Source organism: Chiloscyllium plagiosum, chromosome 27 (assembly GCF_004010195.1).
Source record: "Chiloscyllium plagiosum isolate BGI_BamShark_2017 chromosome 27, ASM401019v2, whole genome shotgun sequence".
Lineage (NCBI taxonomy): Eukaryota > Metazoa > Chordata > Chondrichthyes > Orectolobiformes > Hemiscylliidae > Chiloscyllium > Chiloscyllium plagiosum.
The window spans coordinates 31509837-31534284 of NC_057736.1; the positions used below are offsets into that span (position 1 = coordinate 31509837).

General features: G+C 41.0%; 1 protein-coding gene across 2 annotated transcripts; it reads right to left on the reverse strand.

Annotated features, from left to right (window-relative positions):
* Nucleotides 1–1623: 1623 nt before the first annotated feature.
* LOC122563718 (splicing factor, proline- and glutamine-rich-like) lies at nt 1624–18153 on the reverse strand. Of its 2 annotated transcripts, XR_006315702.1 has the most exons (11): nt 17391–18153; nt 16038–16339; nt 15692–15787; nt 14210–14406; nt 13664–13748; nt 13417–13531; nt 12015–12051; nt 11722–11867; nt 2927–2977; nt 2276–2385; nt 1624–1724 (listed from the first exon to the last, which is right to left on the reverse strand). XR_006315702.1 is itself a non-coding variant. In XM_043717846.1 (9 exons), the coding sequence occupies exons 1-9, from the start codon at nt 18000–18002 to the stop codon at nt 9252–9254; spliced, it is 1725 nt and encodes a 574-aa protein (XP_043573781.1). In that variant the 5' UTR covers nt 18003–18152; the 3' UTR covers nt 8858–9251. The 2 variants fall into 2 exon arrangements, 1 of the variants encoding a protein (XP_043573781.1); XM_043717846.1 differs by lacking the exons at nt 1624–1724; nt 2276–2385; nt 2927–2977 and adding an exon at nt 8858–9386 and having other exon boundaries at nt 17391–18152.
* Between the last annotated feature and the right edge of the window lie 6295 nt (nt 18154–24448).

Consider the following 24448-nt stretch of genomic DNA (forward strand, 5'->3'; position numbering starts at 1 on the left):
GTATATGGGGACAGCAGCTTCATAAAGAGCAAACGTTATGGAAACAGCACCTTCAATCTATTTCAGAAAAAGTGTAAATTTGCATTAATTCAGCATAAATGTAATGTTAAGAAATCTGCCTTCAAAATAAACCCTTCAGGTTGGTCGCCAGATGATATGCTGCAGATGCAGTATGTGGGAAGCTATGCACAGTGATCACACTTACATCAAGTGTTGGTTGCTTGAGAAATTTAGCTCTTAGTGGATAACATGATACTTCAGGGAGAGTTACCTTGACACGAAGAATGCAGTCACACCATTTACATTATCTATATAAAGTTTGCTTGTGGTTGCGATAACAAATTCAGCTGAAATAGGTACAGGGATCTAGAATTCAAGCCAGTGACCTTGCTCTAGTATGATTTACTGAGGTAGCAGTTTGATCATCGCATATTCACTGATTACAATTCCTCATTGATCATGCACTAAATGCAATCTTCAGTATTAAGACTGAAAAAAATCATATCAGTAAGAGATTACTGTTGTTGGCTCTGCAATTAAATGGAGGACAAGGTCAAAAGTCCCTAACAAAGTTATCGTCCAATAGGTTTATTTGAAATCACTAGCTTTCAGGGCACTGCTCCAAGTGTTAGTAAAGGAGCAGCACACTGAAAGCTCACATTCTCAAGTATACCCGTTGAACTGTAACCTGGTATGAGATTTTTGACCTTGTCAAACCCAGTCCAACACTGGTACCTCCAATTCAAAATGGAGAAAGCGGAGATATTTAAGATACCACAAACAGATGTAGAAAATCAAAGCTAACAGAACACTGGCATTTACATCCAGTGGACTGAAGTACAGGATGCACAAGTTATGCTGCAGCTGTATACAAAGCCTAGGTTTGACCCCACTTGGTATCGACAGCATATCTGGGCAGCACACCTCGAAGGAAAAATTGGCCTTGGTGGGAGCACAACACATGATTAAACAGTGATGATATCAAGACTTCAGCAGTTAAATTTGAGGAGCAATAATATAAACTAAACCTATTTTCTCTTCTAGAGAAGTGATCTGATCAAAGTCATCAAGACATTAACAGGAATGGGTAAAACATTTCCACTGGCGTTATTAGAACCAGGGCTGACTGTCTGAGAATTAGGACTCGGCCACTCAGAAAAGATGTTAGGAAGCACTTCTACACAACAGGTGAGGGGGGGCTTGGAACTCTTCCAAGATTGTTGATACATGATCATTGGAAAATTAATTTTTCGTTCCAAGATATTAAAGGATTAGCTACAAGTTTGCTCACTGAGCCCAGCAAGCAAACATACATCCAAAACCTCCTCAGCTACAAACCTGAAAACTCATTAATATTAAGGGATATGAGCCAGAGGCAGGCATGTGGAATTAGGCCACATCAGCCATGACATCAATAAATGGCGCATACAGCTCAAAGGACTGAATGACAGACTGCATGCATGTTCCTAAGCTGCTACTTTATTAAGATTGTGGTAGCACATATTAATATTCAAGCTTTGCTGGAATAATATTCCAGCGATAACCAAATCCTAAGTATCCTGGGTGATCAAAGAAAGATTGAGGCAATTGTTTAATATCTCAGTAGTGCAAATAAGAGCAAAGTTGGGTCAAAATGAATTTTATTTTAAAGAATCAAATCAATTACATCGATGTTGCATCCAAGGTTGACAAATATTCATGGTTCTCCTCCTTCAAAGACGATCCTAATGAGAGAATGAAAAACATCAGGTCTGAGGATTTATTTTAAACAGTCCATCACAGACATATGCCTGCCACAGTAGATTCATCTGTGCAATGCAGCAGATAGTCAGTGACTAAAAAAAAATCTACCTTTTGCTATGAAAAGATCAACGATCAGGCTAGAATATAGAATGACTTGCTTTGACCTTGGTAGCAAACATGGTAGATGAGTACAAAAGGCATTCAGCTCTCCAGCTGGAGGCTTTCAAAGCCTTATTATGACTTCTGCATACTGCTGAATGTTTTGTAATAAAACAATTTTAGAAATTAATTGCTGATATGGAGATAATATTTAGGAAGCCGTAAAGAGTAAACCAACAGAAGTTAGAGCTTGTTATAACATACTGTATCAAGTGAACCATTCACACAAGTGGTGCCTAGATTCCACCCAAGACCCCAATTTAGTTTTGGCTAGGTAGCTAATCTCTCCAAATATTGGTATAGTCAAACCTGCATGATGCACTTACAAATGCAAGATTGGAGCAAAACTCCAATTTAAAGTCAGAAAACCTACCTTTTCAGAGATACTATCCATTCATGTCCTTCAGTTTCACTCTTATGCACCCCACTCATTTCTGGTGACTGAGCAATGTGAAATATTCTGGTTATATCATTTCACAGAAGCTGCAAGTGAGGAACAAGAATCATTTTAGGAAACATCCCCTTATTCCCACCTGAAAAGGCTCCATATATTGATTATTCACAAGGCTGGGAATCATTTATCGTTTGACACCTAGTTTAACAATGAACTCAGCAACAGTGAATAGAAACGATACTGTCAGGATCCTTTAACAGGGCAAAAAAGGTCCAATGATCCCAATTTGAGGATGATCAGCTGTAATCACTTGCAGGGACCATATGAGAAACACCTCAAATTGCTGACATTACTCGGAATCTCACTTATGAAGGAAAACTGAGCATTCTATGAAATGGAAGACACGATACCTTTATGCCAGCATGCATCTGATTTGACTAAACACACCATTCTAGGAGTGGAGATTGTGCCAGTGGAATCACGAGTGTCAAAGCCACAACTCAAAAATACTTGAGTATCTACAGCAATACACAGGCACTTAGAAACTACACGACAGCTTAGTCAAGCAATATGATTTATCACTGTTTCAGATGGATACTCTGGCACAGAACTGATCAAATAGCTACTTACTTGCATCTTTCCTGCATCAGAGTTTCAACATGCATCAAGCCCTTTCCATGCCTAAAGAAAATACATCAAGTTAGTAAACACTTATCACTTCCATACACAGCAATTCAGAACTCAGTTCTACAATAACCCAGAAGGTCAAGTTACTTCAAAATATGTCATGCAAATCTATCCCAGATGTAGACCCGGAATAGAAAGGCTGACTGAATCCCTAACAGCCTGTGTGGTGCTGTAACTATTAATATTTTATGGGGCCAGAATAAAAGAGTTGAAGGCAGGGGTTAAGGGTATATACAATTCATCCAAACTGAAACATTTCAGTGGTTAGCCAGAAAAGTACAGTATATTTTTACTGACTAGTCTGACAACCCTACAGAAAGGATGCAATATATGTGCTTTAGGCCCAACTTTTCCTAGGCTAGTACAGCAGTGAAAAATTCTCAGCACAGAGGATTAAACATTCAGTTAATTCTAAAGCTTTGGACAGGCCAATTAAGAGTTGACCAAGTTGGCACAAAAATGCCCAGAAGTGATTGCATAGAAGGGAAACTGCACCCACATCTTGGAACACAATATTGTAGCCTATTTTGCAACACTGGAAGAACATGTACCACATATCCCTATTATGTTCTGGCATCACTTTTCTGAACAGAGACATTCTAGTCAAAAATTGAAGCCAATTGAACTGGGAAAGCTCAGTCACATTCAACAAAATTTAGATGGAATACAGTGTAGACACTTGGCTACTAAGTTTTAATCCCACTTGCAAGTCCAGTGCAACAAGATGAAACATCACTTCTGCTCCAGGGACAAGTCACTGATACTTACACAAGAAAAAACATTTAATTGCTCGCTCTATAGATTTGCTAAAATTTGACCTAACAGGCCAGTTATGTCTCCCATAAAAGGAATACACAATAATAAATGTTACAGGGTCAAGACCTGGAGCAAGACCAATCTTGCAGTCAGACCTGTGTAACAAGCTGCAGATTTTAAAGACAGTGCCAAAATCCCAGCATTGCAGTAAGACAGAGAACTCAAGTGGCACAGGACTGGAAAACAGATTAGCCCTGGACCATTTTTTGCCACATCTGTACCACTCCAGGACTAAAAATTCACAGCATATCATTCCATCCAAAGCAGATCAACAACTAAGCAGTCAAAAGCAAGACCAATATTCTGGATTTTAATAACCATCTCTAGGCAATTTCAGGGATAAGTGGCACAAAATTCTTAATCAGCTTGTTCAGTCATGTCACCTTTGGAGCTGGTGGGACTTCAACTCAGACCTCAAATTTACATGACGAATGCCTTCATCACGCTTTACACCGATACTGATGGTGAATCATTGTGCCTGTTAATATACAGGTCAACTTTATGCTCTGATTGAAATCAAGCCTTTGATTAAAATCAAAAACAAATAATTTAGCAAATGAAGCCCAAAGCAATACAATTAGGCTATGGCCTAATTCAATTGCACATATACAAAGTGAAATTTTAAATCATGAGATGCATGAACAGGCAAATGGACAGCAGAAAGCCTAAGGACTTGGTTTCTACTGAGGATTCCATTGTATTTGTTCTTATTAGAATCCTAGAAACACTTGAAACCTAAGCAGTGAAAGTGCATCACATTTACAGTATTTCAATTTTCACTACATGTTAAATCTGCCATACTGCTCTACAGTAAATATCTTACACGTCGGTACACAAGGTCTGATCTTAGGGATTTCAGGTCAGATGAGAACGGCCAAGATTAATGGCAGTTACAGTCATTGCAAGCTGGCTTGGTTAAAAAAAAACTAAGTAATTCCTCTGGTCTCCAAACTACACCAAAATTACAAGAGTAACATCAAATACAGTAAGTCACTATGTAATAGTTATGCATTTGAGGGGTAGGGTGCCTGGAGGTTCAAGAGGAATGAAAGTTTTTCTCAAGCCCAGCACAATTCCCCCAAACGCAAGCAGGCATGCCAAGTTACCATTTTGTTGATACAATGCAGGCATCTGCCCAAATAGTCAATGCCTTTTAGTTTGGCAAGTATAATCTATGGTGCTAAATGGCCTATAGTACATTTATTCATTATATACAAGTAAATCACATTGCTGCTTTGTAGAAGTTCTGGCAAAGCTTGAAAGTACAGAGTACATAAAAAGACAAGGTAAAACTAAACCACAACCTTCCTATTCACAGTCTTAGTCACAGCTTTGTTGAGCTCAAAAAAGTACAGGCAGAAAGCGCAACTACCCACTGTTGATAATTCAAGGTGCCAGTGAAATGTCAATGTTGTGAATGCAGTACTCAAACTGCACACTAGCTGTACATCATTTGGGCCATTATATTCTGATACCAATCAGTATTCACCAGTAACAGCCCAACTATAAGTGGTACACTGTATTTCCAGAGTCAGAAAGGTGATGCCTGAACCATTATACTCATTGTTTAAGAAATTACGAAAGACATGTTAACAAGTTATTTGTACATACCTGTATGCAGTCTTTAGTGTACCGCAGAACAAGCAGGAATACTATTCTCCAGGTCTTACTGCCCAATCCCATTTGCAGTACTACAGATCCTCAATGCAATGTATTGCAGACAAGCTGACTGTATTTATTCACTGTAGAGCGGCATTACTTGCAAGGATGCAGCACAATTGGCTGCCAGCAGCCGCTTGCTGGCTTGTAACTCAGATGCGTTGCCATGTAACCTGAGAATCTGAAACTGTTATAACTGCCACTGAAGAATACTGGGGAAGACAAGTTATTTCAAGTTGTGCCCAAACTTAGTGGGCATTGCAAATTCAGCACCTAAATGCCTAAACAACAACAGCTAAATCTTTGTATTCAGCCAATACCATAAATCAAATTCAAAAATGCGAAATGTTTTAAAAGGAGGGACGCAGGTCGATAGATGGTGACATTGATGAAATTATACTGCAGGCATCTCATGCAGTATTTTGATTTAAGTTGAAATTCAGTATTATATAGAAGGGGCATTTCATAAAAATAGTTCAAGTACTGCTTCCACAGCCTAGATTACTGTTAAAACAGCGGAAACAATGGACTAATTTAGTAAAAATTCAGGTCTCTAGCTGCAAGTACCATCACAAAACTAGTTTTTCAAATTTAAGGTGAACCCTTCGGCTTTCACTCAGCTGAATAAGCCAAACCAACTTGATTTATCATGGAATCCATGTTCAAATACAGGAACTCTGCCAAGGAATGGCAATGAAAATTACTGAAAGTTTGCAAAGAATATCCAACAGGAAATCAGAGCAGCTGCTCATTCAAAACCCCAACAGCTCATATTGAATAATTTAAGTTGCACACATTTTGCCAGAAGTAAATTTGATGGACCAATACCAGATTCTGTACTGAAACATTTAAACAAAAAGGATTTATGGAATGTAAGATGAAAATTAAGCCTTGCTCCAATTAAGAAACTGCACTCAAAGAAACTTAAAACCCACCATCCCAGAATTTAGAACATCTGATCTTGGACTACAATACTTGCTCGGTATATTAATTCTTAAAAGATTGAAATTAGTGGAAAACAGCATCCAAAGGCACGATTTGTTTCTACGTCCAAACCCCCATCCCCACACACAAATAAGTTTTAACACTTACCATTATCACAATCCTAAAGCAGCAATTATTTGTTGGCATTGCATGCTACTGCTTGGTTTCCAGTTACCCATTGAAGCTGTTCAGCTTCGCTAGGCAGAGGGTACAGAAGTCACGTTCTGGTAGTCCGGGTATCCTGATGCAAATTCATTCCTACTGAGTACATCTGCAGCTCATATCTTGCTACTTGTTTCCAATTGTGACTTTCCAAATCAGCATCCCCATTCACAAACGCAGAATGGCAAAATTTTCCAAAACCCAAGGTTAACTTCCACAAGTTATTGGTTGGGGAGGCCCCCCAAGTTGGGTCGGAAGGTTTAAATGAAAGCATTGTGGACCATTAACTCCAAGTCTTTAAGTGATCATTGCACTGGGTATGAAGTTCATTTATAAAAGTTAAAACTGTTTCCTGTTCCAGTTTTCCAGCAAACCTGCCCAATAGAACTGAAAGACCCTATACAGCTAAGTTACTTAAAAGAACTCCCAACTCCAGCTCAGATCCCATAAGTGACGTGTTAATGCAATAAAACCATGCACTGATCAGCAGTAGAAGATTCATGATAAAGTATTTGTCCTCCTGAGTGCGTAACTTTTGCACACCTTACTATATTGTATAGCCCAAAGACATCACTTTCATTAGGATTACTCAATTTGCTGAGTTGCTATTTGTAACTGGGATATTGCCATTGCAGATTTCTTGCTGTTAATCTGAAAAGACTCTATTGGTGTACAAACCTAGCATTTAAACACATTCATTTGGATGCAATAGTGACTAACTTTACTGGTTAATAGCTGCCATACTCAACTACTCAGTGGCACTTCAAGCCATATGAGCAATGCAGTTTTTAATAAACCACATAGGAATTCAATACACTAAACAATAGAGTGCAAGATTTGTTACAAATCAAGGCTTTAATAGGCTTGAACTTATGGCAACAGGTGAAGGTCCAAATTCTGCCACTCTGCCCACCAACATCAAATTTCAGTAATTTAAAATGGATCGAATAATGAAGCGGAACATGCTATTTTGGGATTCCATGCATTCTGTAAAGATATTGTAGCAATTAAATTGAATCAAGATAAGCATTCATTTTAGAAACTTCTTTACAATACACAGTGAGGATTATACAATCACCTGAGAGGCCTGACTGACATTTGAACACTAATCAGATGTGCCACTGCCATGAAGACAAATTCAAGTAAGCCGTTAAACTTACTCTATTCACAAAACCCGAAATGGACAACTTCACCCTCTTCCAAACACAAAGCGGGGAACAAATATCTGATTGTCCATCGTAAGTCTAAAGACATCCTTGGACTATGGATCAAGTGAAACAAGGATACATGTCAGGCTGTGCCAACGAAAGCAGTCAACAGTACAGCACTGCAATGGTCGATTCCATGGATGGTAAAGTCAAGGGAAAACTAAGCCAAAGCTGATCTAGTAAACCTTAATTATGCAAAAAATATTGTGCAGGAAAAATCAGGCTTGGCTCCAAATTAAAAGTTTCACCACAATCTAAGTTCATATGAGTCACTTGGAATTGTTGCCCAGGGCACAGTTGATAATCAAAAGCTTCTCAGCACGAAAGACCTCCTGAAGAGAGAGTTGTGAACAGAGGAGGAAGAAAATTTTGATATACAGGTGTGCTTTGCATAATCAGTCAAAACACTTAACATGTTTTGTAGTACTAGCTACAATAACCTTCCTTGTCCCAATATCTATTTCAGAACATGCAAACCAAGACAGAATCTCCAAAACGTGAGTAGCATTGTCAATAGACTTCATCCCACCCCAGCATAGACTGGATTTGACTGCCACAAAACACAAGCTTTAGAACAATCCAGCCTATTTCTGGAACCAAAGCCACACAAAATTGAAATAAAAACAAAATCTTCCAGTTAACACAACCAAATTAGGTGGCAATTTAAATATAAGTGGGTCCAGACATGTCAGGACTGCCATTTTAAAATTTAGGAAGATCTTTGCAGACCTAGACTTCCCTTCCATTGTGTGGCATTAAGACACTGTACGAAGCTAGCCAAAGTTAAAAAAAAGGGTTTAAAACTCAAAGTTGAGCCTAAAATTGGTACAACTTAAAATATAAAATAAATAACCATGACTAAATGCTTTGTTTTCAGTGCACTTAGTTTCCATTGGAATCTTACCTTATTTTATTAAACAACTCCAATAAGTGATACGCAAGAGTTCGCGAACATTAGTAAATGCAACACTTGGTCTCACTTAAAGCAGAAGTTGACAACTATACTGTTACTTTGCCCACAGTTAAAAAATCATTTCAAATCATGAACACTATGAATGGGTTTTAATTTAAAAAGACGCACCAAAATACAGAATGCCACCATTTCAAAACAGGCTTTTAGCCTACACAATTTAACATGCTTCTAGAACAATTCAGAACAAAAAATACATGGAGCATACTTTCTAGAGGTTTAATGGCACGTCAGCGTACACAGTCAAAAGTACTGGGAAAAGATGCCTATGTGCACTATCACTGTTGTTTGACATAATTCAACATTCACAATGTGCCAGCGTGACTTGTTACAGTTTACAAAGTTTTATCAATACACAAATCTATATAGGCATAAAATGCAACTTTGCCACCAACTAAAAAAACGCAAGAATGAAGAGTTCAAGTCTAAATGAAAGACTAATCTGGAATGCACTACTACACTATGAATTCTAAAATCTAGGCTTCTTTCCACCTGCTTCATATTCTTCTCTCCCTCTACTAAAACTAGGCCCAGTCGGCCCCATAGGACGGGGAGGCTGAGCATTCATTGGACCTGGGGCTCCCTGTCCAAAGCGGTCATTACGCTATTGGGAGAGATTTTAAAGTTCATCATACATGGTAGCATTCAATGTCCATATAAGTTGCACGTGACAAAGTGAGTAAAATGTGTAACATTAGGTCAGGGAAGACATCCGCAGTCAATGTTCGTCGATTACAACCAGGAATAGGGCGATCCACAGGTACCAGGCACATAAAAAGAAAAAAAGAGGGCAAGTTGTTCATTAGTTTACTGACCGGTACATGGAGGAATCCAAGGTGGGTATAATCCTCCCATGACGACTTGTGATAACTTAAGAACAGTGGCTATTCTGCTTGTAGTGCAAGCAAACCACTATTACCAACACAGGAATGCATTCAAATATGCATAAGTCTGATCTGGGTCAACAGATATATTTGCGTTATCATTACAATCTCCACATCATAGTTTTCTCAGAGATGCAGAGCTTTAACACTTCAAGTTAAATAGCCTCTGCCCTTAATGAAAGTCACAAGTAACCGACATATCCCAACCCACCTTTCCCCCCATTTTAAATGCAAGCTGACCATTGATCCAGTATTGTAGTACATGCTCTGCAAACTTTCAAAAAGTAATGCATCAGCTGCTGAGTATAAGGATTTGACATTACAAAACTAAACTTTAAACAACTTCCACCAGTTAAAGCATGATGGGCCAGGAGAATTTGCATATCCCCCTATATTAGGGAGTCAATCTTTGATGTTGGTTTGGAATAATAAGAAACTTAACTACACTGATTTTTATTTCAGCAGGCAAGCCAAAATTCACAGTTACAGTACAGCACAAGTATGACAACACTGGATCAGCATTACCATTCAAGTTTAACTGGGTAAAAATGTATATTTTATAAAACATTACTCATTTAGTGCAAAAAGGTAAAAGGACATTCCCTCAATTATCAATTTAAAATGCCTAATGTAATTTTACCACTTGCACAATACACCTCAAAAGCTGAGGTTGAGCAACTGGGTTTGCCATGACCAATGGCACACTGATGTGCTACGGGAGGGCACTCTATAATCCCTCCCTCAAATCACTCAAAAGCAGTTTTCATGTGGCAAGACAGCCAAACTAAGACTGGCAAACACTCAGAAGGCCAGAGGATTTTAACAAGTAGCGATGTGTTAATGTGTCAGCATTAGTACTAATCATCCCATTCACAAATCAGAACATTAAACCTAGTGACCGTTATGGATAATCTAAAGCGATCTGTGCTCATTTCCCTCTTATGCCACCCAAAGTGTGCCACATAATCAAACTATAAAATCAAACTGACTGCATCACTTCACTGTACTAAACCAGAAGGTCAGAATCAGATTTTGATGCAAGGAAATGAGATTAGACAGCAAGGTGAATAGCTTAACAATTGCAGATGTAATAGGACAACTGGCTTTTTGCTTATGCTGCAATATGCAAAACTATGCGGCTGCCCACCTCAAAAGAACGAACATCTGCAATTCAGAATAGAGTTACTATCGTTACAACACTGCCTCATTTTGGAGGAAAGTTCCACTTTTGTGCAAACACCAACACATGGTTTTCGATTTAGTTTATACTAGCAGCTGCAAATGCTAGCCTTCGGATTGAAAACTGGAATTTTACTGCAATGTCCTGTAGAACTGAAATTGGTAACTTATGAATCAATGTTCTATCATGCAGACCTTTCTTCCTTATTACTCAAGTGATCAGTTTCAATCCGAATTGACATGCCAGTCAGACCAGTCATCACCAACCCATAACGGTTTGGGAAGTTTAACTTAAAATAATCACGTTTCTGATCTGCCTACCTCAAGCACACAAACTTTGCACTGAGACTGTAAAAACATTTTTGATTGGCTATCCAGGTTAGGCAAGTCATTATTTCAATAGTTTTAAACATGCAGTTCTGCAAATTGTTGCAGTATATGCATGTTCTTGATCATTTCACTTGTAATAACCATTGTAACTAATGTTGATACAGCTAAACTTCAGGAGTAATATAACAATTAGACCATAGCAATCAGATGGCATGACGTAAAGCATCTGATTAGTCTGTCTGCAATGGTTCTCAGATTAACATGTCACAACTAAGTGCACATTCCTGAAACTTAATCCTCAAAATCCATGCTGAAACAGCATTGCTTACAGTAGCTTATTCAAGCTGCCCTACAATTGGATATTTTGGTACTTTACTTCAGTGAGTAATTAAGCTTTCACTAAACCAAATGGCACCCCTCACCCTCCCCATTTAGTTCTTCCAAGATCCCCACAAGACTTTCCTTCAAACAATACACGCACATTCATTTAACTTTACAATCCAACCATACATCCAAGCATTCACTCCAAACCACAGTACACTTTACCCCTGCTATGTCGCTTGTGTTTCCACTGTTGCTCATCATCTGCCCAGTCATTGCACTTGGTCCTCCAGGGCTATTCATTGCACTGTGACCTTCATAGCCCATTGCTGCCATTGGTGGAAAGCTTTGGTTTGTAGCAGCATATTGTTCTGAAATGTAAAGCATGCATTCAAGTTTTTCTATGAGTGAAAATGGAACAGGCACAAGTATAGATTGCCCTGTTTCCAATCAAAAGGTATTGGAATATTAAAATAGTACATTCAAATTTCTGATCTACAATTCAGATTGCATCTTACCTGCCATTCCTCCAGCCATGCGCAAGTCACGTTCTCTCTGGAGAGAGAAATTTCAGTAATGAACATCAAGGCAAATATTTCATTTTACATTGAATTATAGTTCAGTCAATGAAGAGCTGACCAAGTCTTGTTCAGTTGTTACTACTAGTGGCTGAATACTCAAACCGAAGTTAACTTCAATCATTTCTTAAAAACTGACCAAATTTGGAACAAGTGAAACATTATAGATCCCATTTGAAGCTATTTTGTTGCAATGCAAATTCATTTCTTGCAAACTGCTTGGATTGCAAAGGGAATTAATTTCATCATTTGAATCCCAAATGAAGTATCGTTTCAGAATTCAGTGGCCAAGCTATCCATTCTCATTTGATACAGAAATACAGAATGCAAGCAAAAAAGAATAAACCTCAAGATGACACTACTCAGTCAAGGAGGCTTGGATATATTCAAGATTCCTCACCACCACTGAACTGAACAGCAATTTCAGAAACATAACTGAAAGTTAAATTCTCAGTAAGCACGATTGCCATCCCTAAAAAATTAAAATGGTGGCTGACTTAAAATCAATTACAAATAGTATTTCCACAGGGCTTGCAGCAAAATGTCTAGTGTATAATCTGCAAAGAAGTTCAAGACGAAGACTCACTCTGATCCAGTAACCTCAACTTCTGTTACTTTTATGCCCAAAACCAGGTACCTCTGAAACAGCAAAGCACAACACACCTCAACTATCAACAAAACTACTGAACAGATTAAGTCATCTTAAGTCTCAAAGGCTGAAATCAATGGCAATTTTCATAACATCGAATCTGTCAGTTCTGTCTTTGGCCAATCACCAGCATGAGGACTCAAATCCAAACCGGAGACTAAGGTTATGACCTATCAGGCAGCAGTAACCTTCAGGCCACCAGACAATCAAGCTATAGCAAGCACCTGATAGCACTGCAGCAGTACCCATCAGCGCCATCACTAGATGCTTTTCGAATGTGGTGCAAAAAAAAAAGCCTTCCGAATTCCCAGACCAGCCTACTCAATACCCAGGTATTAACTCAAAACCACATTCTGCTGGATAGGATTCTTCAATCGTAAGCCCCCAGATTCCTAAAGCTACTCAAGTTGATGGGAAACTTGCAAAAAATACATTAGAAATTTTTTGTGAATACTGAAGCATCCCTGAAAAGTTCAATGTGGCTGCTGAAAATGGAGGAGACATTAACTCACCAAAAACAGAAAACTCATTCAAGTCACCATACAAATCAGGTCATGCAAAGAAAAAGGCAGTGAAGGGCGCACACAAACTTGCATTCTACTCTATGAATGGAACTAAAAGAGTTTGCCTGCTCACTATTTTGACTCAGTTTTACTAATCTAAGCACAGCTGTAATTTAATGATCAAGCTCACTGGATCCATGTATCCCATTCGGAAATTCTCCTCCCTTTGGCGCCTCATCATTTCCTCTTTCTCCCGCTGACGCATCAACATCTCCTCCTCTCTTCTACGGCGCTCTTCTTCTTGCCTGGCAAAGAGTTCAAACCAAGCCTTAATTTGATTTCAATTTAAGTTAAGTCAAGCTACACTAAAACAAGCAGGATAACTGCAAAAACAAACCAAATCCATGGAAAAGCACTTGTTCAAAAAGCATTCTTACCTCAATTCCAACTGTTTACGTTTCTGAACCTCTTGACTATGAAGCTCTTCCATGCGGCGAAGCTCTTCTTGACGACGCATAAGATCTGTATAAAAACAAAATTAGAACTTCCTGAAGCACGTATCCAATAAGAGATACAGTTGCAGCACTGAATAATTCATGGTAAATATCCTCACTTGAAATTTTTAAAAATCAACTTCAGATGTTTTTATGGACTCTAGGAAGAGATGGGACCTGAGCCCAGGCCTCTTGGCCCAGAGTGATGTACACAACCACAGCACGTCAAGATCTCCTTTGTATAGTATAATGAGTTTTCTCCAACTGCTTTCTCCTCTTCCTCGCAACCAGAAGCAAGATGCACAATCAAAAGGCAAAAGGACAGCTGAAAATTGCACGTATAAATATGGCTGCATGCCACTTCCACACTCATCTTTTCCGTTAGTATGAATTGATGCTCCTCAGCACACACGGTCAGAAGTGAGAAGTGTGAGCTGTACATACTTTATACTAAGTATAAAGTTCTGTCATCATTTATTTTAAGCTTACCCTGTCTCAGTAACATTGCTTGATGCTCATGGTATGCATCTTCCATTTCATTTTCCAGCTTATCTCTGGCCTCTCTCATATTTTTCTCCACTTGTTCTCTTTGCTGTTTTTCCATTTCATCAAGAGACTTCCATCGTTGGGAATATTCAAACTCAAATGTTCCATGCTGGGCAAAGCGAGGAGGATGCTCCCGTTCCCTAAAAAAACCAAAAGGCTCCTATTTGGCAGATACCATTTAAATATATTGAAATGATCTGGAACTTACTGTATTGCAACAAATGATGTCCACTACAAAATGAAACTCAAGTAAAACTGAGATTCAGGCAAATAGGGCAACATGGTTACTCAGTAGCTAGCACTGCTGTCTCATAGCACCAGGGACCTGGATTTGATTGCGTCCTTGATCCTCTGGTCAGGCCACATTTGGAGTATTGTGCAGAGTTTTGGGTCCCATATCTCAGAAGGATGTACTGGCCCTGGAGCTTGCTCACAGGAGATTCATGAGAACAGTCCTAGGAATAAATAATTTAACACGAGGCACATTTCAGGACTCCGGGTTTCTACTCACTTGAAGGAGGGGGGGGGGCCTAATTGAAACTGAAGAGTAAAACAGAAGACCTTTCAGAATGGAGACAAGGAGAAACTTCTTCAGATGAAGTGTGGTGAATCTATGGAATTCGTTGGCACAGAGGCCAGGTCATTGAGCATTAGATTAGATTCCCTACCATGTGGAAACAGGCCCTTCAACCAGTCCACACCAACCCTCTGAAGAATAACCCACCCAGACCCATTTCCCGCTGACTAATGCAACTAACACTATGGGCAATTTAGTATGGCCAATTTACCTGGCCTGCACATCTTTGGACTGCGGGAGGAAACCGAAGGACACCCAAGCAGACACAGGGAGAATGTGCAGACTCCACACAGATAGCCACCCGAGGCTGGAATCGAACCTGGGACCCTGATGCTGAGAGGCTGCAGTGCTAACCACTGAGCCACCATGCCGCCCCATATATTTAAGACGGAGACAAATTGGTTCGTGATTGTGAAGAGCATTAAGGGTTACAGGGAGAAAGCAAGAGAAAGGGGTTGAGAAACTTATCAGCCATGATTGAATGGTGGAGCAGCCTCGATGGGCTGAATGGTCCAATTTCTGCTCAAGTCTTATGGCTGTTGCTGGAGTTTGCACATCCAAAGATGTGCAGTTTAGGTGGATTGGCCATGGCAAATTGCCCAGTGTCCAGGGATGCGTTAGTTATGGGAAATGTAGGGTTATGGAGAAGGTCTGAGTGGGATATTCAGAGGGTTGGGTGTGAACTGTACAGACCAAAGGGCCTGTCTCCACACAAGGGATTCTATTCTACAATTCTAACTGGACAACTATGATCAACTTCCACTCCAAATCAGCTTTAAATGCAGAAAATCAAAGATCAACCATTTGAAAACTATCAGACATTGAAAACCACAAATTATAAAACTCACTTCTGATACATTGGATTTCTCTGGGCAAGCTTCTCTGGAAGACCATCCTCATCATCATACTGTTCCATTGGTTCCACAATCACAGGCCGTGGAGAGCTACAAATTAGTTTTTGAAGAAAAAAATGGACAAATTTGCACTTACAAAGCATATTTAGAGCCTCATGAGCAACTGGCAGAAAATAATGCATTATAGTTTAAAAATTGAAAAAAATTAAAACTGCACAGATTTCAAAGTCAACATTTCTCCTGCAAATCACACAGCTAATTTGCTTCAGGATAATGCATTTTAAAAGGGGAACAACAATGAATCACTGACATAAGCCAACAAAAAATGCATATTACTTACGCAGTTAGGAGGAATACTCCTTCATTGCAACGCTCAAGGGCCTTTCTCGCAGCTGGCTTTGTTGCAAATTCAACTATGCCTTTGCCTGTTGATCTCCCACGATCATCCACTATTACAATGGCCCTTTCCACCTGACCAAATTGGGAGAATGCTTCCTCAAGTAGTTCATTTGACACATAAGGAGAAAGATTACGGACAGTCAGAGCTGCAGAGTGTGTGGCAAAACGAATGCGAAGAGGTCGACCCCTCATGGGTGTATCATCAAGTTCAGCTTTGGCTATTTCAGCCAAAGTTCGACTTTCCTTTGAAAGACAAAATTGATATACAAACTAAACATTCAGTCCATAGGTTTTTCATGAACAGAACTCAATGTAACCAGCATCTTAAATTTAAAGCTTTGCCACACTGACATTTTTCAGTTTTAGACAAGGTTTCAATTCTAAAACAGCAGGCAGAGTGTTGAGAACCAAAAAAATGGCATGAGTCAGGCAAATACTTTGCCCTCGCCATACAGCCACAACTCAACGTTTTGCCAAGAACAGGATTGGACAATTCTACATGAACTCAGGAGTTTAAGCAACAAAAACAAACTGCTCGAAAATCTCAGGTAGTCTGGCAATGACCAAGAAATTTAGATTTGAATGCTTTGGTCCGGTGTGCCAAAGGCTCACTAACTGATTTCTCGTCACAAAAATTGCCAGACTTAGCGATTTTCCGATTTTTGCCTTTGTTTCAGATTCCCGGCACCCTTTCCAGACGTTGAGGCAGCGTGGTTAGGGACAGCCAAGAACTTGGATAAACTGCGATTCGGAATTAGTGGTGCTGGCAGAGCACAGCAGTTCAGGCAGCATCCAAGGAGCTTCGAAATCGACGTTTCGGGCAAAAGCCCTTCTTCAGGAATAAAGAGTCTATCCATCAAGAAAGAGGCGGGCGGGACGAAGGACAAGACGGGAGCACTGGAGGGGAGGATAACGGAGAGATGGAACTACAGGATGGGCCTGGAACGAGGTTTTCAAACAAAACAAAGGGAACGGAGACTGGGTAGTGAAGGGGGAGACAGGGAAGGCGCGGCGCCCATTATCAACACAAAATGGAGAGAGAGAGAGACAGAAACTGACATGGAGGCGAGGAACAGAAAGGAAACAAAATGGCAGCCGTAGACTCGCGCCCATCTCTTGGCGCGTGCGCGCAGCGGGCAGACGGTTGGGGCCATCCGCGCGTTCGCGGCAGGAGGCTGGCGCGCTCACCTCGGGCTTGGGGTGGGGGTGGGTGAGGAGTTTACCGTCCGCGGCCGCTAGAGAGGCAAACCTCCATCTCATCCCCCCCCCCACCACCACACACACACACACTCACCAGGCGGATGAAGCCGAACCCTTTGCCTTTGTTGATGAAAACCTCGCCGGGCTCGCCGTACTTGTCGAAGAGCCGCTTGAAGTCGTCCTCGGTGATGTCGGCCGGCAGGTTGCCGACGAACAGGCGGCACCGCTGCGTGTAGGTCTTCTCGCCGGGCTTGCGGAGCAGCGAGAGCTGGGCCCGCAGCACCGCCTGCTCGCGCTCCGCCTCCTTGACCTCGCGCGCCTGCCGGCTCTCCGAGGCGCCCGAGCCCGCCGAGCCGCCCCCCTGCGACGACGCCTGCTGTTGCTTGCCCCCCTCGCCGCTGGCGCCGCCGCGCCCGGCCGAGGCGCCCTGAGAGGCCGCCGCCTCGCCATTCTTCTTGTCGGTCTCGGCGGATTTCTGCGAGCCCGGCGCCATTGATTTCGGAGGTGGGGTCTGCTGAGAGGCCGCGACCTGGTTAGAGGCAGAGGCCGCCGGCTGCTGCTTGAGGGCGTCGGCCGGGGCTCCCGCTCCGTTCGGGCGGTTGGGAGCGTTGTTGCGGTTGCTACCGCCGCCGCCTCCCCGGAACGGAGGGCTCATACCACCCCGCCTCTGAAATCCTGTGCGGTTCCTGAAGCGATCCCGAGACATTTTGTTTCTTGGGAATGTATTTGCTGGCGGTTCAGGTTTTATTTTTCCTTCCTTTTTTTCGATCTCTCGTTTGTCCCGATCAAACCGACTGCAAAGGTCAACGTGGAAGAATAACACAAAATGGCGCTGGGTAGCGGCAGGGGCGGGCACTGCCTGTTTATATACCGCCCGCGAGCCTCGCCTCTGCTCACAGACGATTGGCCAACCCTGTGTATCACGTGACAGCTGCCGGTCACCGATTGGCTTCAATAGCTATCAATCGCTGCAAGTGCTCCATTATTGGACGATACGCAACCAATCAGATCTAGGTCTTCTCCAGACAAAGGATTGCCTCTTGTGGAAGAGGGGGAAGTCCTGATCACAGATTTGTTTCTTTGAGATATGGATGGTCTTGGCCTTTCCCACTTGAATATAACGTTATTTGGATCTCTTCGCTCTTTCTTTATTCTCTTTCACTGTAGTACCCAGTTTGATTTTGAAGGCCTTTCCATTTCCTTCCTCGTAAGTTATTCATCACATTATTGTTTAAGTAAATAAAAATCGAATGTGGATGCTGTGAATCAGAAACAAAAACAGAAATTGCTCGAAAAGCTCAGCAGGTCTGGCAGCATCTATGCAGAGAAATCAGAGCTAACGTTTCGGGTCCGGCGACCCATCCTCAGGATAATTGTTTGAGTAACTCCTCACCAATAGTTCTACCGTTTCTCAAAGAAAGGTCACGTTTTTAACACCTATTAATGCACCTGCGTGTAGCCTGTGAGGAGAAAGCAGCTCTTGAATTCAGTGAGAACACCATCACTGCAATTTCCCCCTGTGTGCCACACGTCCATTCTGAGTTAGATATACTTCACTGTCACTGGGTCAAAATCCTGGAACACTCTTAAAAGTATTGTAGGTGGATTAATGTTGTAGAGAAGGCAGCTCACCACCATGCAACCTTCTCAAGGACAATGAGGGATGGACAATAAGTGCTGGCCTGGCCAACAAAGTCTACATCCCCTCGATGAATAAAAATAATTCCATACACAGTCTTTTACTGACTCTATGAAGGTAAAGTCACCAAAGTCCTGTTGGCCTATAGAGCTGCTCTCATTAGAGAAAGAGACATACACCACACCTCACACAAGGGGAGAGGTTGAAAAGGAGAGCCCTTTAATATAACCATATGCACTTTCAGCTAATTTGAATTTATATTACCTGACCTTACTCTTCTGGTTTATATTTTGACAATTTGGAGTTCTTGAGAAATATTCATTTCAAAATATTTTCAATACTTCATTGACTTCCTTCCCTATTAGTCTTCTTTCCAATTAGAACAGCTTAACTTTAGGTAATTTTTCTTTATAGTTGGTCTGCTTTTCCCTTGGGACCAGCATTGTTGCATCTTTGTAATGCATTTTTGTTATGTTGCAGGTACTGAAGCTGAATATATTATTCTAAGTGCAATCTCACAACTTCAGACTTAAAACATGAGAGTAAGTTCTGTAGTGTGGTTGTGTACCTCGCAACACTGGAATAGGCCATTTAGTGCATTGTGTCTTTGCAGGCTCTTTGAAAGAAGGATTTAATTCGTCCAATTCCCTTACTTTTTCCCAATGCCCTTGCATTATCATGTTTTATTTTGAAACTTTCCATTAAGTCTTCTTCCACTACCCTTCCAAGGGAATGTGTTCCATTTGTAGAACTGTAACTTGAGATGTTAAAAAAAACTCTGCAATTGTGCTGTAGCTCTTTTACCACTAACTAAAAAATCTGCATTCACAGGCTACTGATTCTTTGACCTGTGGTAACAGTTTCTCCTTACTTATGCTGTTAAAATGAATTTGAATTTTTATCTTATCAATTAAATATTCCCTATGTTTCTGTTTTTCCTGTCCCTTTGCATAACTGCTGTCTGGATACGTTTCTAGTAAACCTATGTATACTCTTCAAAACCTTTACATTCTACCTTAAAATGTGATGCCCAAATTTGGAAACAATACTGCACCTGAGACCTAACCAGTGATTTATAAATGCTTTACCAATGCCTTGCCTTTGTACTCTCTACATTGATTAGGCCAATGTATTTTTAAAATAGCATTATCAACGTCGTTATCACTCTACCGTTTTAAAATACTTTTCTCCATTGTTCCTTCAAAAAGTCTTCACTGACTCAAATGACAATTGACTGTCTACATTTCTTAATGATATATAGCTATATAAGCTGTAAGGATGATCTAGAGGCGAGAAAATGATTTACATGGATTAAGTGAGTGGTGGAAACTGGTATTTGGAATATAGGTGTGAGGTTATCCATTTTGGCTGATTAATGAAAGCAGAATGCTTTTGAAATGTGAAAGATTGGGAAACATTAGTTTCAGAGGTAGTGCAATAAAAGTTTACTTCGGTGACTTTTGGGTTGAAGGAATTAAGAAATGGTTTTGCACACTAGGCCTGTCCTCCACAGAACTTATGAGAATAAGAGATCTTCTTGAAACATGGAGCATTCTTTGGGGACTTGACAGTGTAGCTTGCAAGTTGGGGATCCTAGAACTAAGGGGTTAGAACGTCAGAATAATAAGGGATCAGCTATTTATGACTGAGATGCAGACAAATTTCTTCACTCAAATACTTTTAAATATCTGGAAATATTTACAGTGGACGGTTGTGGATGCTCTATTGGTGTATACATTTCAAGTTAAGAGTTTGATTTAGTTTTGGATATTAAGTAAATCAAAGCATAAAGTGCTTGAGTAGGAAAGTAGAGTTGTGGTAGATGATTTTATCAAATGGCAGAGCAAACTAGAAGAACAGAGTGGTCAACTCCTACTCCAATTTCTTGTGTTAAAAATTCTCTGTTACATTTTATATGCCAATTTCATTAGTCCCTGTGTCCTAAGGTCTACTACTTTTGCAGACTTAATTATGGGAGCTATGTTGCATTCTAACACTGAGATCCTTGGGAAGCCACTATTTGATAATGTCTTTTTAAAGCACAGTTAAATTAATATAATTCTTTGCGTTAAATTCACATGACAGCAGATTTCAGTGAGAATACTGACTGGTGAGCAAGTTTTAACTCAGAACATGAATTCAGGCCAGGAGGGGGAGGCTTACTCTTGATTGGCCAATGTGAAACTCTGGATTAGTGGTGCTGGAAGAGCACAGCAGTTAACACCTGAATCTCATAACCATAGCAGAGACCAGCTTCCATCCAGAGATAGCTCATTAGGCAAATGAAGTTGTGAATGGTTTGGGCGAGCATACTGAAAAGGATGCTTTACATTGCACATTTCACACCACATCTCAATGTATAATTGCTTAAATCTGATCCACAGCGTTTAAGTCATGACTTTGTGAAGTTGAAAAAGATCTTGTTGTCAGGATGGATCACTCTGGATTGACCCTTCAGGCAATTTATGTCTTTTTGCACATGACACATGATATAATTAGCATTAAGAGAATCACAGAGAATGTGCCTTAAGTGTAGAACAGTTCGTTTAGTTCTCAGTTGAGTAATGCACTTACTTGGACTCCTTCAAACATGCCATGTTCCAGTTTATTTTTGAGTAAGTTAGGTGGTGGGAACTTGTTGAAATTAACATGGAAACATACTGGCTTTGTTAGGCACTTACAGTCGTGTCTAAGTAGTCCATAAGGTCTCTAACTGAAACTTCTCCGAGCTTAAACTTGGAAATTATATCAGGGTTGAATGTTTGGGGAAGTAGGGCCTGACCTGGCAATGATTGAGGTGAGGGTGTCAGCAGGTGCATGATGTCATATGAATGCCTGGTACAAAGGAATTCTGAGGGTTGACTATTGCCCAGAGAATCACTCCTTTTTTTTTATGTGGCTCACTCTAAAATGATAACATTAAATGCATTTTGTGATCCTCTTGACCATCTTCTGGACTTGCAGTAGGTTTCCCTGCCACATCTAACAATGGGCATCCAGTGCACAATAAAAGTGAATCAGAGTCTGAATTATGTTGTTGGATGCAGAGATTTCCATTTTAATGAGACCCCTGGGTTGCATGGGATTTATCATTAGATTCTGTGGAAAGCCAGGAGTAACGCTAGAAGATTGGAGGATAGCAAATGTTGTTCCCTTGTTTAAGAAGAGGAGTCAAGACACCCTGGTAATTATAGGCCAGTGAGCCTTACTTCGGCTGTGGGTAAGATGTTGGAAAGGTTATAAGAGATAGGATTAATAATCACTTAAAAAGGAATAATTTGATTAAGGATGGTCAACATGATTTTGTGAAGGGAAGTTCGTGCCTCACTAACCTTATTGAGTTCTTCGAGAAGGTGACAAAACAGGTGGATGAAGGTAAAGTAGTTGATGTGGTGTATATGGACTTCAGTAAGGCGTTTCATAAGGTCCCACACGGTAGGCTATTGTACAAAATATGAGTTTTGGAATTGAAGGTGATTTAGTGGTTTGATTCAGAAATTAGCTAGTTGAAAGAAGATGGAGAATGGTAGTTGATGGGAAATGTTCATTCTGGAGCTTAGTTACCAGTGTTGTGCTGCAAGGATCTGTTTTGGGGCCATTGCTGTTTGTCATTTTATAAATGATCTGGATGTGGGTATAGAAGGATGGGTTAGTAAATTTGCGGATGACACTAAGAAAGGCAGAGTTGTGGATAGCGCCAAAGCATGTTGTGGGTTACAGAGTTATAGATAAGAGTTATAGTCGGTTTTGGATAAGATGCAGAGCTGGGCTGAGAAGTGGCAAATGGAGTTTGTGGCAAAGTGTGAGGTGGTTCACTTTGGAAGAAGTTACAGGAATGCAGAGTACTGGGCTAATGGTAAAATTCTTGGCAGTATAGATGAACAAATGACATCTTGGTGTCCCTGAAAGTTGTAAGATAGGGTTGTAAAGAATGCATATAGTGTGTTGGCATTTATTGGTACGGGAACTGCATTTTGGAGCCAAAAGGTCATGCTTCAGCTGTACAGGACACTGTTAAGGCTGCAACTGGAGTATTGCGTACAGTTCTGGTCACCGAATTATAGGATGGATTTGGAAGCTTTGGAAAGGGATCAGAGGAGATTTACTAGAATGTTGCCTGGTATGGAAGGAAGGTCTTTTGAGGAAAGACCGACGGAACTGAGGCTGTTGTCTTTGGAGAGAAGAAGGTTGAGAGGTGACTTAATCGAGACATATAAGATAATCAGTAGGTTAGATAGGGTGGACAGTGAGAGTCTTTTTCCTCGGATGGTGATGGCTAGCACAAGGGGACATAGCTTTAAATTGAGGGGTGATAGATTTAAGACAGATATCAGGGGTCGTTTCTTTACTCAGAGTGGTAGGGGCACAGAATGGCCTGCCTGCAACAGTAGTAGACGCGCCGACGTTAAGGGCATTTAAATGGGTATTGAACATACATATGGATAATAATGGAATGGTGTAGGTTAGATGGGCATCAGATTGGTTTCACAGGTCGTCGCAACATTGAGGGCTGAAGGGCCTGTACTACGCTGTAACGTTCTATGTTCTATGTTCTTTGTAGACTTGGTCAAGGGCCTCCCACTAAAATTCACTTGGGGCAGCACAGTGACTTAGTGGTTAGCATAGCTTCCATACAGTACCAAGGATGATTTCAGCCTCAGGCAACTGTCTGTGGGAAGTTTGTGTGTTCTCCCGTATCTGTGTGGGTTTCCATTGAGTGCTCCAATTTCCTGCCATAAAGGGAGGAAAGATGTGTGGTTTAGGTGGAATAGCCACCTGGAAGACCCCCCTTGCCTCCTTAATGTTCAGCTTTCTATCTCACTGAACACATCAAATCAATCCCTGTATTGAGAAAGCTCAACATGGCAGCCTGCCCCCATACCTGACAGATTCAGATTTCAGCTTGCTCTGAAGGATCTCTTAGCTGAGTACATCCAATGGGCATCTTGGGGCATGATCCATGACCCCAGCAGCTCACATCCCACATCCACCATTTGCCAAATCTGTCAAGGCTATCATGGCACTTATACGACTAGAATGACACTCAGGAAGCACAGACTTGCATTGTGGAATATAAGCATTGAAAGACTGCACTGGGAACACTTTGCATTCAGCTTGCAGAATGGACGAGGCTGCATCTCAGGGCTGTTCACTTGTTTTCTTAGCACTTGCTCTCTTAGCACCTGTCTGCACATTCACATCATCCATGCATTGCTGTACTGTATCAATTAGCAGAGTCAAACAGCAGACAGCTTGCCTTACTGGTTAGTAGTCCTCAGTTTTGCGGTATGGCAGTGTGGTGCATCAAACAAGCAAGCAGCCACATTTCAAAGTCTTAGGGGAGGAGCAGACCTCTGTGAAGTCCACGGAAGGACCTATCAGGCTGCAGGCCCCAAAACAGTAGGTTATGGACATACTAGTTTAGGGGAATGGCCACATCCTAAGGCATCTAGTTACGATAATCTCAGTCAAGGTTCCATGCCTTTTTAGTCTGGGGAGTTGGTTACGGTCAA

Bases quoted from the DNA above. Each gene is read 5' to 3' on its own strand.
- LOC122563718 (XM_043717846.1), bottom strand. From the start codon at position 18,002: ATGTCTCGGGATCGCTTCAGGAACCGCACAGGATTTCAGAGGCGGGGT. The intron at 13,749-14,209 runs GTAAGCTTAAAA...GTTTTTATACAG, and splicing joins AGCAATGTTACTGAGACAGG to ATCTTATGCGTCGTCAAGAA. The intron at 12,052-13,416 runs GTGAGCTTGATC...TTCTCTCTCCAG, and splicing joins GAATGGGATACATGGATCCA to AGAGAACGTGACTTGCGCAT.